General features: G+C 37.8%; 1 protein-coding gene across 1 annotated transcript; it reads left to right on the forward strand.

Annotated features, from left to right (window-relative positions):
* Positions 1–644: 644 nt before the first annotated feature.
* Positions 645–12,990, forward strand: LOC140242538 (glutathione S-transferase alpha-4-like). The gene is made up of 7 exons (XM_072322277.1): positions 645–758; positions 882–1,036; positions 5,155–5,206; positions 5,960–6,092; positions 8,216–8,360; positions 10,352–10,489; positions 11,130–12,990. Exons 2-7 carry the CDS (start codon positions 944–946, stop codon positions 11,247–11,249), a joined length of 681 nt encoding a protein of 226 aa, XP_072178378.1. The 5' UTR covers positions 645–758; positions 882–943; the 3' UTR covers positions 11,250–12,990.
* The last annotated feature ends 3,982 nt before the right edge of the window (positions 12,991–16,972 follow it).

Raw genomic sequence — 16,972 nt, forward strand, 5'->3', positions numbered from 1 at the left:
TAATTTCTACCATTTTTGTTAATATTGCCTCTTCTCTAATGTCATTTAAATTTGGATTTGGCAACAGATTCTTCATTTTCTTCGTTATTTGATTTATTATTTTTTTTTGCCTTTCTTTATCTTTGGGGGCTACGAAGATATCAAAAAGATCAGGAGGTGATTTTTGCAAATTAGTTTGTGTTTCTTATTGAGTTAAATCGTCTTTTGTTCTAGTTATTATATGGGAGAGCACATACGCAGGAATGAGAACTTGCCCATTTTTGAAATTTTACTTTTTTGCCTTGGAAGAGAAAAACGAATGTGTTCACACATGAGTAAAGTTCTCTCGACCTATAGCCAATTAAATTTCCTTTGGTGTAAAATATAAAACATCAATGTTTAGCCAAAATATTCTATGAGAAATATGGATTTGAAATAGTGTTTACTTTTGTTAACTTTTTTTTCTTAAGGTATTGTTGCATAAAGGGTATAATCATATTGACACACCTACAAGACAGTCTCCCAGGGTCCCATGGTAATTGTGCCCACGTGGGCTCACTTTGACCCTGTGCCACTGGTGCCATTCTGCTCAGCATGACAAGTGCACGACGCATGCGTTTAGATCCATCCCAGGCTCCAATGTTTACACAGTCATACACCGTCCATTTCTTTTGGCCCGACTCCGATCCGCATGCTGCATGCATGCTATGCTGCGGAGCTAGCTAGCAAACTAGCTGTACGTGACAGCAGCGATTAGGCAACCTGTGTGGTGAAGGCGAGTGAGTAGAAAAATGTCTTATGTTATGTGTTCATGATTTCATAATAAACGGTGTTGAATGTTAGTCTAATTACGTTTCATCAGTCACTACTAATTCTCACGCTCGTTTTACATCATTCAAGAGGCTAATTGGCTGAACCCAATCAACGTCTACTCAGAAATCCGAGAGGGAGAGAGAAATTCGCTATGGCAGACAAGGGGCGACCACGACTGACGTATTTTGCTGGTCGAGGACTTGCTGAGGTCATACGATTAGCTTTGAATGCTGCCCAAATCGAGGTAAGACTCGACTAAGCTCTACACTAGCGAGCTCTAACGTTTAATAGCCAAAGTACTTGACATTTATTTTATTTTATTTTTTTTTTTAAATAGTGTTCCAGCCACAATAATTAAGTCAATAACTGTATTGTACTTTATAACTTATAAGACCGGCCGGCCGGGCGCGCGGGCGGTCTGTCGGACTGCGTACCTCGGTTAGTTGGCAGCACCCCCCCCCCCCCCCCCCCCGGGCCTACGCTACGACTACGAGTTTATAGCCGGGGATTTGCGTTGCGCTGATGAGTTGATGATCTTTCATTTTTGTCTATCATGTAAAGTATGTTCCACCAGCTCGCAGGCGATGCATGTGAAGGATATTTGGATATAGTTCTCACGATCCACTTTGTCCCCATTCTTGAATACAGGAACAAAATTTCCTAGCCTCCAGCTCCAGTCATCTGGTACCTCCCTTCTTGGACAGAAAGATCCGGAGAAGTCGTATTTTTTGACGTTATCACTCTCCTCCATAGAGGGGATCCGTGAAGCCAGAGCCTCGAGGCAGTCTCTGCGAAACATATCCCCGACGATCAGATACAGACCGATCTTTCGGTTAACTCCCTTGTCTGGTAGTGGTAGGAAAGCCTGAGAATGGTACAAAGTGCCGAGGCTACTACTCTTGAGAGCCTCTTCAAGACTAAAGCTGGGATTCCATCCGGTCCGTGTGCTTTGCCTTGCCAACTTGAAGTCTCCCCAGCAGCTTTTCAGTGCCATTGGGGGGGGGGGGGGGGGGTGATGTTGATATCTGGCATTGTGTCAGATGGTGACACTGCAGGAAGAAGATTTGGGGGGCAAGTCTGTCCGGCTGTGAAGGCCTGCTTGAACTTCTCATTGAGTACCTCAGCGTTAACTTAGGGATCAGTCACCACCTTCTGGTCTCCCGATTTCAGCAAGAGAATTCCACTCCAGTCAGTTTTTGATTTTCTTTATACAATTACTTACTTGGGTAAACTTGGGTGTAGAGACTAGTAGAAGCAAAGGTCATTTGTCCCTCATTACTGTTCTGTCCCATCTCTCAGGTAGGGTTCATACTTGATTGGATTATTTCTCCAGTATCTTTCTAGGAAAGACGAATTGGTTTAATGGTGGTGGCATTGATTAATTCCTTAGGTCAGGCATTCCAATTGTTCACATTTCTTATTGAGAAAGCAGACTGCCTCAGACTAAAATGGACGTGTTGTTTGATATTTAAAACTGCTAAAAACACACTTTCTCATTTATCTTATGATCCAAAACTTCAGGTTAACATAGGAGAATAACTCTTTCTGATAATGTAAAAAACTCAAGATTGACTTGGCTGACCAGTTTCACCTTTTTTGAGTCCTCACATAAAATCAAGGGGTGCAACTTTTTGTTTGTTTTGTGATGCACGGTCACATATTATCCACCTTATTATGGTTGTTTAGGATGGTAATTCATACTTCCCATGAAGTGATATGCATCAGAGATTAATAAAGCATAATTCATATGTCAAGAAATGAAGGCAATCATACAGAGACCTGTGCATTTTTCTTTATGACTTGGTACTTTCAGAGACTCCCACTCTCCCGTTTTCGACGGGAGATCTCCCGCCGAAAGTCCTCTTTTGCAAAATCTCCCGTTCTCCCGCTTGAGATTTGATTCCTCCCACCCTGGCTCTGTGTCTCCCCGTGGAAAGGATTTCTTACTTATTGCTATCAGTATGTTGAAAAAATAAGCCTTAGATAGCACCAGAGAACGTCTAGAACCCTAGGAACTTCGCGGTTCGCACACATCAACTCGGAGACTCCCGTTTGCTAGGGGTTTCGGGCGGGAGAATCTCCAGATCAGAAGGTGCTTGGGGTTGGAGTCTCTGTACTTTTCCTGTCTTCTCTCCATAGGAGATGTGTACATGTTTGTGCAGTGCTCACCAGAAATACCATCAGAGATATTTTATGAATCAGAATGGTGAATCACCGTCGTTATTTTGCTGATTATAAGAACGGTGTCAACAAATTACTGTGGTATATATTACCGTGGTAGTTAAAATGTGAATGCACCTAGTGTCATGTTGCTGTTCAACTTAAGTCAAACAAAATGAAATCTGTTGTGTTGGCAAGTGCTTATTTATTTGATTACTTGTGGGACTACATGTATGCTACAGTTGGCGGCATGTCAGTGTGATCATATGGGCTCCTTTGACTCATGAAGTACTGTCTACAGTGTATGCATCACACACTAGTACTGTACAAGCTGAAATTTTCGTTTTATTTTCGCAAATTTCGCGAATCGCCTTTGAAGCGCGAAAATAATAACATGTAAGTAAGTAAGTTCAGTTAGACCCTCGCAACCGTGAAATTAACAACACGTGAAAAATATTAATGTCCTCCAAGTAGCAATTCGTGAAAATATTTGTACGCGAAAATTTCAGTTCGTACAGTAATGTGTCTGGCATTTATGCAAAGTCTGCGTATTAATCATGATGTAGGCCCTACACATTTTACATGTATATTTAAAATGTGCAAATTTCAATTTAAAAGCAAATCAATGATTTTGTTTATTATTGTCTAATACAGCAAAGCCTATATATATCTCCTTCTTTCCAGTCTAGGTTTGTTAATGTTATGTACCTCAGTTTGGTTAGGTTCTTAAGCTGTCCCACATCTCATTAAAGGGACTGTACAGTACTGGTTGAGGTGGGGAATCCTGTTGTGAACATTCCTAGGTGAGATAATGAAAAGCTTCTTATGAAATATGAAAGAGCATGTAATTCTAAGAAGGATTCAACGTTTATTTGATGAAAATTGGTTTTCAAACGGCTGAGATATCCAAAAAAGTGCTAATAATGAAAGGCGACATGCCCCAACCTTATTAGTATCTCTTTGTTTCATCTTGTTTTAGGATATCTCAGCCATTTCAAAACCGATTTTCATCGAATAAACTTTTGATACCCCTTAGAATTGCATGCTCTTTGACATCTCATAGAGTGGTTTCTGAATATCTCACAAAACGTTAAAAGCTAAATCTTCACCTCGACCAGAACTGTACACACCCTTTAACCTGTACTCCATTTCTTTAACCTCTGTATTTCTTTCCCACCACTCTCATTCCTTTCCCATCCGTGATTATAGTTACCACCTCAGCTTGTTGTCACATCTGATCCTTTTGTTTAACATTCCATGTCTACAGTTCTCACCCCAGCTTGTTGCCACCTTCATCCGGTTTGTTCGGAGTGAATTGGGTTCTTTCATTTTAGTTGGTCTCTTCCATTTCTGTTACTCCTATTGGTCCTCTTAGTTCATAAACATGTAACATACAGTTGATGCAGATCATGTGCATGATGTTGAGTTTTGCTGAGGGCAAGTCAGCCTGAAAATAAATCAGTGTGCTCCTCAGGATTTGAAGCATGCAGGACTCATGTTTACAGTCTGCATCCCTGACCCTGTAGCTACAAAGTGTATCTTACAATTGCATACAATTTTATTCTAGTGATATGAATACTGGAACTGTAGATACTGCACTTCTACATACAAGTACACCACATGTACAAATGTTATCAATATCATGTAATTTTCAACTTGTTGAAATGTTGATTGTCATTATTATTCTCTATAATCAATCATGTGTGTGTGAGTTTGACCCACTGATCTTTGTAGGATGTATCTGGTTATCCATTGGTCCATTCATGCCGTACAAACAAGTGAAGTTGCCGTGCTGCCATGTTACCAGGTACAAAATTGTTCATTGTTGGGACTTGCACACATTTTCCAGCAGAGCAGAGACTCTCGCCATTATGATGTGAGCTGCGTACTCAAGTGCATGGGAGATATGTGTGGTAAGATGGCGGCACAGTGGCTTCAAAGCGATTGGCCTACTAGATATCCAGATACAACTTCCTCTAGAGATCAGTGGTGTGACCAGTGTGAATGTAGCTGTATGCATTCCATTTAACTAGTGGCCTCCATTGGCTCTTTTGCTGGACAATGTCCAAGATTTCTTGATGTTGACCTGGGAAAAAAAAAAAAGATTCTGGAAGTCAGACCTTTTAGCCTGTACTGTTCTTTATCCATGCTATCCAGTAATGACTATATAATGTATGGTTATCTGTTTCTTTGACTGTTCAGTACGAGGATATCTACATGAGAACAAGGGAGGAGTTTCTTCAGCTGATCAAAGGTACAAGAGAGCATAGGTTACAGTATTAAAATTTGAATATTTTGTATAAATGGTTTCTAGTTGTCTCTCAGAAAGTTAAAACCTGAATCTCCAGCTCAACCAGAACTACATTGTATACCATGCTTAGCATGTCTTATTGGAGATTATAGTGAAGAGTTGGGATGTGTATTTAAAGGGGAGGGCTTCAGGTCAAGTGCTTATCAAAATAAAGGGGAGGGGCATGAAAAGGTTGATTGACATTCCATTTCATGACAGAAAAAACATAATTCAGAATTTTAGTGTCACAATGTCCTAAATTTGAAAAAAAAATGTAAACAAAACACATGTTTGTACATGATTAGATTAACTTTACATGTGCACTGTAGATATTCGTAGGTGGTAGACACTCCATACACATAAATAAAGAAAAAGATTGAAAAAGCAATCTTAAATTCTACTTTTGTACAAAGTTCTGTTTTATTTTTGTACCTGATAATGCTGTTCAACCTTTAAACAGAATGTCACTGGAACAGATTGTGGTTGTAATTTCTGGAGTCAGTGTGAGTGTTAGTCTGCTGTCTCGGGCTATTAAAGAAGACAATACAACTTTTTTATCTCAACACTTACCCTCTTCCTGGCACCAATTAAATTGCCCCTGGCACCAATTAAATTGCCCCTGGCACCTATTAAATTGCCCCTGGCACCAATTAAATTGCCCCTGGCACCAATTAAATTGCCCCTGGCACCAATTAAATTGCCTTTTCATTGCCTCAGATGGGAAGCTGATGTTCAAGCAGGTTCCTCTTCTAGAAATGGATGGAAAAAACCTGATCGGGAGTGAAAGCACTTTCCGCTACGTCTGCAAGAAAGGAGGCTTTATGGGCAAGACGGATGACGACCAGGCCATGTGAGAAATTTGAAGTCAATTTGTTGTCTTATAGTGCAAATAGCGCACAAAACAGTTCTTATGCCATAAAAAGGAGGTTCTTGAGTGATAAATCGTTGTACTGGACCAATTTAAGTAAACTTTCCTTTTTAAAGATAATATAAAGTTTTGGTACCTCAAAAGTTTCCCTGAATTTCCTTGTCTTAGTTTGTGTTTCAGGTTAAAGTACCTTTCATATAACTAACACTGTGAGACTTACTCGCCCCAAAGTACTCTCATGTCTGAGTAATCATGCAATAATGGTTTCGTACCAGAGCTGCCGCTGTACGGCGGCGAGGTAGTACACGTATTGTACGAAATCATTATTGCATGATAACTTCGACCAGCAGCGTGCAGCCCCATATGCATAGCTAACTGCGACCAGCAGCCCCATACGCATAGCGTAATGGGGCTTCGCATTGTAGCATTCAGGATCATGACAGATTTAGTATCGCAGGTAAATATCAACTTAAAATCCAAAAATTTCTTCAATTTGAAGACTTACCAGTTAAGTTGAAGTATTGAAAACAGGCTTCGGGCAACGTTTGGTACTGCCAATAGTCCCTTTCTGTTCGAATTGATGACTGAATGTGACTCGGTCGAGAGGACCTTGGGAGAGCTACATACGCTGAATACTACGGCCAGCGCATGCGCACACTAACATCTTATCCGTTCATGGATTTGAAATTTGTGCGCATGTGATGTGCATGCGCTGGCCATGGTATTCAGTGTATGTAGCTCTCCCAAGGTCCTCTTGACCGAGTCACATTCAGTCATCAATTCGGACAGAAAGGGACTATTGGCAGAACCAAACGTTGCCCGAAGTCTGTTTTCAATACTTCAACTTAATTGGTAAGTCTTCAAATTGAAGAAATTTTTGGATTTTAAGTTGATATTTACCCGCGATACTAAATCTGTCATGATCCTGAATGCTACAATGTGAAGCCCCATTACACTATGCGTATGGGGCTGCTGGTCGCTATGCATATGGGGCCTCTGATCGCAGTTAATTGCATGATTACTAAGACATGAGAGCACTTTGGGGCGAGTAAGTCTCACAGTGTTAGTTATATGAAAGGTACTTTAACCTGAAACACAAACTAAGACAAGGAAATTCAGGGAAACTTTTGAGGTACCAAAACTTAATATTATCTTTAAAGTCACAGATGGGATACTTTTGTGCAGAATTTGTACATATTGGGATGTTTAACAAATTGGATTACATGTTGCTCTTTTTGTGCTAGTTCAGTTAAAGTGTGAATTTCCACACCGCAAAAATTCAAGGTTGACTTTTGTGGATTCAATAACTGCAGGATATTTGGAAATGACATTAATGGTGAAAAGGTTAGGGATATCATGCAGGCAATACAAAAGTCAAGAAATCTCCTTTTTTAAGCTTTTAAATTGTTTTCCTGTATTGCCTTTGGATGGAAACACCACACAACAATTTCTGATATCATGCCAAAATTGTCACTTTTAATGGATATGAAATGAACGCTCTATCTTATCCTTCTGGAAGGCATGGGTAGAAATTTTAGTCAGTAGATATACAGACATGGTGTTACTGGACACCATGGTAATTCTGAACACAAACAATGTATATCTCTGCACAACAATGACCTTCTATACGCATGGGATTACGTAAACCTATCTCACTGAGGGTAGTATGGGTCAACATTGCCAAAATGTAGAAGTGCTTCAAAGTATTTCACATTTTAAAGATGTAGATTTATCATCAGATTTTACCGCTTTAATTGTTGCAAATGTTCATGCTTGACTTTTTAATTGTACAGTACGTAATTTGACCCTCAGTGGCCAGAATTCAGAGCAACAGAAAAATCAGTGTCAAATAGTACAATAGACTGTCCTACCTAAAGAATAAATCTGGAGACTGTGTATGTTCAAAAAAAGAAAATAGTGAAATTATGAAATTCTTGGTGCATTCACATACATTTCCACCCACCATCTCCAACACCCCCCCCAAAAAAAACAAAAAACAAAAAAACAAACAACAACAACACAGAATGGGAAGGCAATGAAAATTCCTCATCTCCTCAGATATGTCCTTTTCCAAATTTTGCATTATTTTTGTTTGCTCTCACCAGGGTTGAAATGCTGTGTCTCGGAGCTAGAGACATGTTGAGGTCCGGATTTTCTAACTTCCAGTTTGTAGCAGCAGATAAGCAAGAAGAAACTCTTCAGAAGGCATTAAAGCTGAGCAGGGAGCGCTATTTGCCAGTCTTTGAAAAGGTACTGTAAATATTATGTTCATTCCCCTTCTTAGTCTGTGTCACTGTGAATCACTGAAGATTTAAAACAAACTCCAACTTTTTGGAAGCATGATCAAGTATATCTGAACCATTTCAAGTGAGCATTTGCTTCAAATAGATGCAACAATTGTAAAAATGAATAGTCGAAAATTGTACATGTATATTATATATATTTATACAGTGCACTCCCGTTACAACGAACACGGTTATAACAAAATTTTGTTTTAACAAAGTAAAACTTCTGGTCCCAAAATTATCGCCATTAAAGTCTATGGTACAAAATTCGCTTATAACGAACACGGTTATAGTGAAATTTTCGTTATAACGAAGTCTTTTCCGAGCGCCACTGACAAAGAAAAACAAAAGAAATGTGCTCCGTTATAACGAAATGAGAATCGCTTTCGAAAATATGTAGCGGAACAAGTATTTATAGCATCTCTGCATGGGCGAACGTGTCACATCACTGTGTGTTCGCTTGGTGTGTCACGCACAGTTTTCAAGTAACTTGCGTTATTGTAATACAATAATCTGAAATTGAATAACTACACTGTATTTGTTTTATTGTTCACGTAGCTTTCCAGTGTATGACGAGTATTCAACATACAGAATTTGATATATGCGTGGCTTCCTTGATTTCGTTATATATTGTATTTGTTCGGTTATAACAAAATTTTGTTATAACGAAAGAAAACTGCCGGTCCCGAGCATTTCGTTATAACGGGAGTGCACTGTATTTATATAGTGTTACATGAAGGTAGTCTTTTCTTTGTATCAAAGTTTTTTAAGCTACAAATTGTCATGTGTCTGATGATAATATTTTTTATGAAAGCAAAAGCTTAGTTCCCTTGGAGAACAGGGACTGTTATGTAGACAACCACATTTTTTTTTTTTTTTTTGTGAAATCTTTTGCCAGATTGATGCTTGAGCACGATGCTAGTCTTTAGCAACCAGAAATATTTGCGGTATGAAACTTCCACAAATCGGAGCTGATGACCTTTTTTTGTGAATTGCAACTGGAATTTAATGCGTTGTGTAGACCTAACCTTTCACAGACATTTTAATTTTGCGACTCCTGTCTCCTTGCGAAATTATGCATGAGAAAATTTCTGGTTTTACTGTAAGCGTTGAATGTATGCATATCATTAAAGTGCACAGATGCAAAGTCATATATGCAATTGAAATACTAGGCAAATTCTGTAAATGGCATTGATTGCCTTGTGGCATTTCTACTCACAGACGTCTTAGCCATGCTAGAGAGATTTCATTTGGCATATACATGTACATGTTCAATGAAAAGACAGTAAAACAGAACTCTTCCTCATCAGAAACTGTCTTTGATTTTATGACTTTTGACTGGAGGAAATTCAAGTGTATGATTAATAACTCGCAAATCCAGTAGGGGACAGCACCTGAAAGTCAATCACCACATAAAATGCAACCTGAATGTGACAGGAGTGGAATCCCGAGAACGCTTTCATTGTTTTGTGACATTTAGAAATTTATCAGTCGGTTTTGGCGGGGTTGTGCGTTTGAGCAGAATATGTGAACTTGGCTCGTTGTTGACCGAGTGGGGCATACGAATATGGCACATAAAGAGTTAAAGCCTCAGAGGGGTGTTCTTTCTGGCCAGAAATGTCAGAAATACCATGGTATTACTTGAACTGAAATACTGTGGTATCTGTTACTGTGGTATTTCAGCTGTGAGAACAGTGGCAGTAAATTACCGTGGTATCTTATATATAGGGGATGCTTTTCCAACTCACATTATTTTGATTAGCAGTTTCAGCTGATGAACAATATTTCAAATGGTATCCTGTACACTTCTATGGAAGAAAACTGCTACACAAAAGATAGTTTGTGTGGAAGTGGAGTAAAAATGCATAGCAAATTGCAATGTGACACCAGGACAAGTTATTCCCTCAATATAACGACAATTCTAATGTTAATGCATCTATCGTTGATTTCTCTCAGACACTCGAAGAAAGCAAGTCTGGATTCCTTGTTGGGGATTCCTTGACGATGGCAGACTTTATGTTCTATGACCCGCTTTCCTACATCAATGAGATTCCAAGAGTGAAACATGAATTAGATGCTTTTCCAAAGTGCAAGGTAAGTGAAATGAGGATTTTTTTTTGTTTGTTGCTCCTTTGACTAAAGTATTGTCAGAGTGTAACTATACACATGGAAACCTTCAGCTGGTTCAGCATCAAGTGAGTTATGAAAAGTTGGTAAGAAAAAAAAAATGAAGTACATAATTTTTTTCTCCTTTTTGTTTTATTTCAAGGACAAACACCAAAAGTTATGAATGAAATCACAAAGGACAACCAAGCTTGAAAAGGATGAGGCACTTTCAAAGTGAAAATCTGGTTTGCAGAAAAACATCAAACATTACTATGTGGTAAATGGTACATTGACCCATTACTGACAGTTGCCCGTTCCACAGAATGAACATGTTATCACAATCCTCTGTTGCAACATATAAGCATTTCATCTTTGGCTGGCATTGAAGGTAATGTTAATTCATGTTAATCATATTCAATCTGGTCCACCATTAATATTGACAGAGATTCAAAGTGTAGAATAAGTCATGTTCAAAACTGAAACAAATCCAGTCAGAGTGTGAATGTTTGCTCCTTGATTGTTTGTTTGTTTGTTTGTTTTTTTGTTACACAAATGTCTGAACTATTGATCTGTGGTTCTAGGAAGTAACTGCAATAATACATGAATGAATGTCTGTTGTTTTTCACAGGCTTACATCCAGCACTTCTCAAGTCAGCCAGGTCTCAAGGAGTACCTAGCCAGCCCTCAGCGTCATCCTCCCCCAGATGCAGCTTATGTGAAAGAAGTCAACCTCGTCCTTAACTGGTGAAAGGATTCTGTGTGTCTCCCTTGCTCTATGTTCATGATAAGATTTTGATTATCAGAGTAAGCCTAAAATACACTACATGAGTGTGGAAAGTCCATGTTGTGTGAAGTTTGTTTTTTTGAGTCATGGAATCATAGCAGTCAAATGCCAATCTTGATGGAAAATCCTGCTTTTGGAAAAAATTATTTTATCTGTAGATTATGGCCTGAATTATTCTGAGGTATCAAGGCCAAATAAATAAAACTTTCTGTTTTCAGTAATTATATATGATGATGTATTTTTACCAGGGTTACATTCTCATGATTTTTTTCTGAGTGATTTCAGTATTATATTTGATACCAATCTATATTGAAAATATGAGGTCAGTGAATGCAGTAACTGCGCAAACCCACGAATTGGTGTGAAATCTAGTTTTTGTCAGCTGATGTACTCATGGATTCATAGTATTAATGTTATGATTGGCAGATATCAGTTTTTATCTTTACATGACGTGAATTTGAAACTGCCATCATTTGTTCATTTCTGTGCCAAATGGTATTTTTAAGGTAATGTTTTTAAATGATCGGAATTTTCATTGTATCAACATGGAAAAATTTAGTAGATTCTAGTGAACATAAACATAATTGTACCTGCTATTATGTAGAAATCAACTCCTAGCAGTTTTAAGAGAGTGAAAAAATAAGCAGTGTCTAATGAATCCTGGGTCAATGGAGGATTTTTTTTTTTTGGGGGGGGGGGATGGGGTAGGATAACTGACAGAAACTTCTATGGAATCCATTTAAAACTTGGTTAAGGGCTCATAATCAAAGGAGAGCTGGTTTTGAAGCAAGGAGTTGATGCAGGGAACAAGTGGATCTGAAATATTTGGATGGCTAAACCATTTCTTTTGTCTGTTGGGTATCACATGCCCACATTTTGTTGTCTGTCTCTGTGCGAGTGTGTGTGTATGTGTTCTGTAGTCATGTCACCAGTTTTGACCTGTAATTTAAAGGTCAAGGTCATTTTATGACAGTTTACAGGCAAGCTCAAAAGTCAATGTTCTTCTGACACTATGTGCGAGAAAATTGTATTACTCGCCTCATCCTTCCATTAGCCATTAGTACAAGCAGGGTATGTCATATTCCTGCAGTGATCATGAGTCTTTTTGGAGACTTGAGAATTGCTCGTCTGACCATGTGAGACTGATTGATGAATTGCCTTCATTTCATTTGGTAGCATAACATAATGGTTAGCAGTTAATTTACAGGTGTATATTGCATGCTAACTCTTTCTTTGCACCTGGTATATCTAATTACAAATCTTTCAAACAGATATTACAGAGGTACAGCAAAAAGAAAGAACAAAAGAAAGAAAGAAAATCAAAATGGAACAAATAACAAACAAGCAAACACTGATATAAAAAAGATGTCTTTGGTTTTAATACAGTTGACTCTCCTGTGACAAATTCCTTGGTACCAGTAATATCATGTTGTGAAGGCAATATTTTGTTGTACCAGGGTTTGAAAACAAAACTATTGTAAGAAATAGTGAACTTGTGAGTAGGGCAGATGAAAATACATGTGGTACATTGTACCATGATATAATGAGAGCTTCGTTACATCAGAGTTTTTGACCTCAATTTCCCACCTTGTCAGCTGCCTCAGGGATTGCCGGCCTATACCTGGTGATGATGATATTGAGTTTGATGCGACTCTTTAAATTTGAAAAGTGATTTTCTTCATCATTAAAGAGACAGTTAAAGGAAGAAAAGTTTACAAGCCTTTTCTTTGTGTGATAGTAGGAGAATAGTGGATTCAAATGCATGCTGTTGGGTTTGATTGTTCGACTGTGTCAAGGGTCAAATGAGAACAGTCCCTTTATATGAAATAGCCACTTCATCAGGTTGAAACTCGATGGAAGTCAGTACTGTGACGTGAATCAGTGTGTGTTAGTATATTTGCGTCACTGAGTTTTCATGGAGTCAAAATTCTTGTAGTTTTCCCATTAGATTTGATGAACTGAAGCTGAATAGAGAGAATGAAGAAGGATTATTGTAGGAGAAATCATATGATTGCACGTTTATGTGTCTGCGTGTCTGTGTGCGTGTGCTTGTGTGTCTCTACTTTTGTTCATGCGTCAAATACAGTACTTTACGTGGTGAGTAAAGCAAGGTTAATAAGGTACTCCCCATTCCATGTGCCCAAATAAATATGGATTTAATCTTCAAAATAATACACAAGTACACAAACAAGTAAATACAGTAGTTTTGATGACACCATGACAGTGATAATGTTGATCACAACATAATCAAGTTTTGGATTACCGGTACTAACAATTTACAGTTCCATCTGATTCTGTGCTTCTGTACAGTAATGTTTTGTAATGAAATCACTAGCAATATTATAACATTTATATATACATTGTATATATATATTTACAGTATATATATGTATATATATATTTACAGTATATATATGTATATATATATTTATATTTATATATATACATACATACATACATAAAGATATAGCACTTTGCACACTAGCCTTGTATCAGTGGACTACATTGTATTTTCGATAGGGAAATAAGGGGCAAATGTTCAGCACTACTAAGTTCCATTTTGCTAATGATTCTAGTATACAGATACATATATTCATGTTAGTCTTTTGTCATTCGACAGATTCAAATACGGACGAAAAAACTCAGGCGAATTGTAACAGTTAAATAAAGAGACGACAATTTCAGATCATAGACGAGAAGCTAAGTCAACCTCGGGTGTACACCTAAGCCCCGTTGCATACAACTGAGGTAACTTAACAATTAATGTTAACTCTTCAATCAATAGTAATTACCATAGGAATGCTATTCCATAGCCAATCAAAGCCGAGAAATCGCTGATGGCTATTGTTTGCAAAGTTACCGTTGATTGTGAAGTTACCACAGTTTAATGAAACATGACAGCCTATAGGTTTGGAACAGACCCATAAAATCAACGTTTAAAGGCAGGTATATCAGCATCAGAAATATGTACTGTGATACGAACATACCGTCATTTATTTGAAAAATGAGGTCACGCATGAAAAAATGCTAAAAAGACGTCGGAATGCATTTCTTGGAATGTCCTATTCATGATAAAATGGTTAACAAAATGGCCTGTTACCAAATTTTACTTATGAAACCGAGAGGAAGAGAGACATAAAGAAAGGAGGCCCAGTTGATGCAGTTTCCCAGTCATTAGTAATCATAACATTATTTGCAAGAGACTGATTTTTGCACTGTCCTTCATTTCAGGTGGGGGAAAAAAAAAACCCTTATCAATTTGATTTAAAAAAAAAAATAACATACATTTCCAAAATTGGTATTTCCCCTATTTGCCGAGAATGAGGTTCACCTCCTTCACATACTCGTCGGTCGGCGGAGGGTGCCGCCTTGGGCTGGACAGGTATTCCGAGAGACCAGGTTGCCTCGAGAAGTGCTCAATGAAGGCCTACAAAAATGAATACAGGGTAAAGGTTAATCATCAATATGAAGAGTAGAAAGAGTAGAAAGAAATCGTAATACCAGGAATGACATTTGAAATTTGCACTTATTAACACAAAACATCGAATTCATGAGATATTACTGAAAGAGTAAAGGTTTTATTCATTTGTCTATTCTCTCTCTCTCTCTCTCGCCAGAGATAGGCGTCGCCGATATTTGGAGAGTTAACAATCCATATCTATACATGTAGTTATTATGCATAAATTTCCAAAGCAGCGGCATATAGAGGCTCTATAATGCCAACGACACACTTATTTTAGAACTGAATGCATCGAGCGTATCTATAAAAATATAATACGGTTTCGTTTAGTGTTCGACGAAGGTATTGTGATTGCCCTATAAAGATCTTGTGTACAGTGTTCACTCACCCTGCACTTGGGAAAGTCATCCAATTCTTGTTTGATGCTAGGGATTTCATTTATGTAGCTTAATCCATCAAAGAACATGAAATCTGCGATGGTCAGAGCATTTCCCACTAGGAATCCAGACTGGCTCTGGGCAAGTATCTGGAAGGGGAAAATCAAAATACAGTGCATACTATGGGTAAAGGCTCATGAACAGACAGTACGCCTCTTGTTCTTCTGCGTGTATACCGTATGTCCCCCCCCCCCCCTCCCCCCCCCCCCAAAAAAAGTACAACGGTACACTCCGCAACGATAGCTTTAAAAATAGTGTATCAATCCAAATACATTTTCAGGGTCTAAAAATATAACTATAACTATACCTAATAATGTATATATATATATATATATATATATATATATATATATATATATATATATATTGTAATAGCTCGCTCCGCGTATTGGCAGTACTTGAAATAGCAATAATTATGTCACAATAGAGGAATGCATTAAATGCCAGTTGCCTTGATTTTAATTCAAAATCCGAATTTTCGGGGGCCTCCCCCTTCGTCAGGGGGAGCACTTTCATCCCTGACTAAGGGGAAGGCCCCCGAAAATTCGGATTTCGAATTAAAATCAAGGCAATTGGCATTTAATGTATTCCTCTATTGTGACATTATATATATATATATATATATATATATATATATATATATATATAAGAAGAATGAGTCTCAAATACGCCATCTGTAGATCCAACAAAAAGGTTTTTATTCAAAACTAGTATACACTACACTGACGAAGGCCCGAGGCGGGTTGAAATTTTTGTGAATAAAAACCTTGTAATTATAACATTCGAAATCCAACACGTGGAAAATTCCAAGATGAATACGTTTTATATATATATATATATATATATATATATATAACTCATTGCCCACATCTTACAGAATCCCCCATCCATTCGATTTGCTTCAGTGGTCAAATTAGAAATTTTGTAGAGCATGTCAGAAATCTCTTCCCTCCAAGTTCTGTCTATTGTGTTCACACATTAATTCGCATTTCCAAGACCATCCAAGTGCTAAACATGGAAGAATTAGACTCATGACATGCTTTACAACAATCCACATTTCTCTGTGACCGCTTAACCAAATTGAATGGGGTTTACTTCAAAATAGAGCTGTAAGATGTTTTATTCTAAGACCCTGAAGTTGCATTTTTGGACGGTTTAATCATATTGGGTGTCATCAATGCGAAAAGTGGATGAGAGACAACATGTCAATTTTGCAGTTTTTACTTTTGTGCCTTGAAGGCCTTGGAGGAAATGTGTAAATTTTCCTTTTGTTTTAACCTGCTAGGGTGATAGCCAATTAAATTATCTTGAATATGGTGTATAATGCATTGATTTCATCAAAATCTTCAAAATATGAAACCAAAAAGTGTTTTTTTTTTCTATTGGTTTTTGTTTATTTGTTTGTTTGTTTGTTTGTTTTTGTTTGTTGTTGTTGTGGTTTTTTTGTTTTGTTTTGTTTTTTTTGTTTTTGTTTTTTTTTTTGTTCGCTGAGTGTTCATATTTTGTTGCCTGGACAGGATGATTTTTTTTTTTCCAGGATGGCTCCAGCACAGTCCGGGGAAAATCTGCAAGTCTGGGAATGTAATGAAAATATGCCAACTGAGCATGTCAAAATATTATATTAAAACAGTTACAGGACGAAAGATGTTGAAAGAACTGAGCTTCGTACTCAAATATCTTACGGGGTGTGTACCGCATAACACGGAATCAATGTGGAAGCACACCCAAACTAATACACACATCCGATGAATATGGCTGAATACCCTGCTCGATGGTAGTTGTAAAGTGCT

This window comes from Diadema setosum, chromosome 19 (assembly GCF_964275005.1).
Source record: "Diadema setosum chromosome 19, eeDiaSeto1, whole genome shotgun sequence".
Taxonomy (NCBI): domain Eukaryota; kingdom Metazoa; phylum Echinodermata; class Echinoidea; order Diadematoida; family Diadematidae; genus Diadema; species Diadema setosum.

What these genes read in the sequence shown, in the direction of transcription:
- LOC140242538 (XM_072322277.1), top strand. Translation starts at nt 944, where the DNA reads ATGGCAGACAAGGGGCGACCACGACTGACGTATTTTGCTGGTCGAGGA. An exon ending in ACGGATGACGACCAGGCCAT is followed by an intron (nt 6,093 to 8,215) that starts GTGAGAAATTTG and finishes TGCTCTCACCAG; the next exon opens with GGTTGAAATGCTGTGTCTCG. An exon ending in ATTTGCCAGTCTTTGAAAAG is followed by an intron (nt 8,361 to 10,351) that starts GTACTGTAAATA and finishes GATTTCTCTCAG; the next exon opens with ACACTCGAAGAAAGCAAGTC.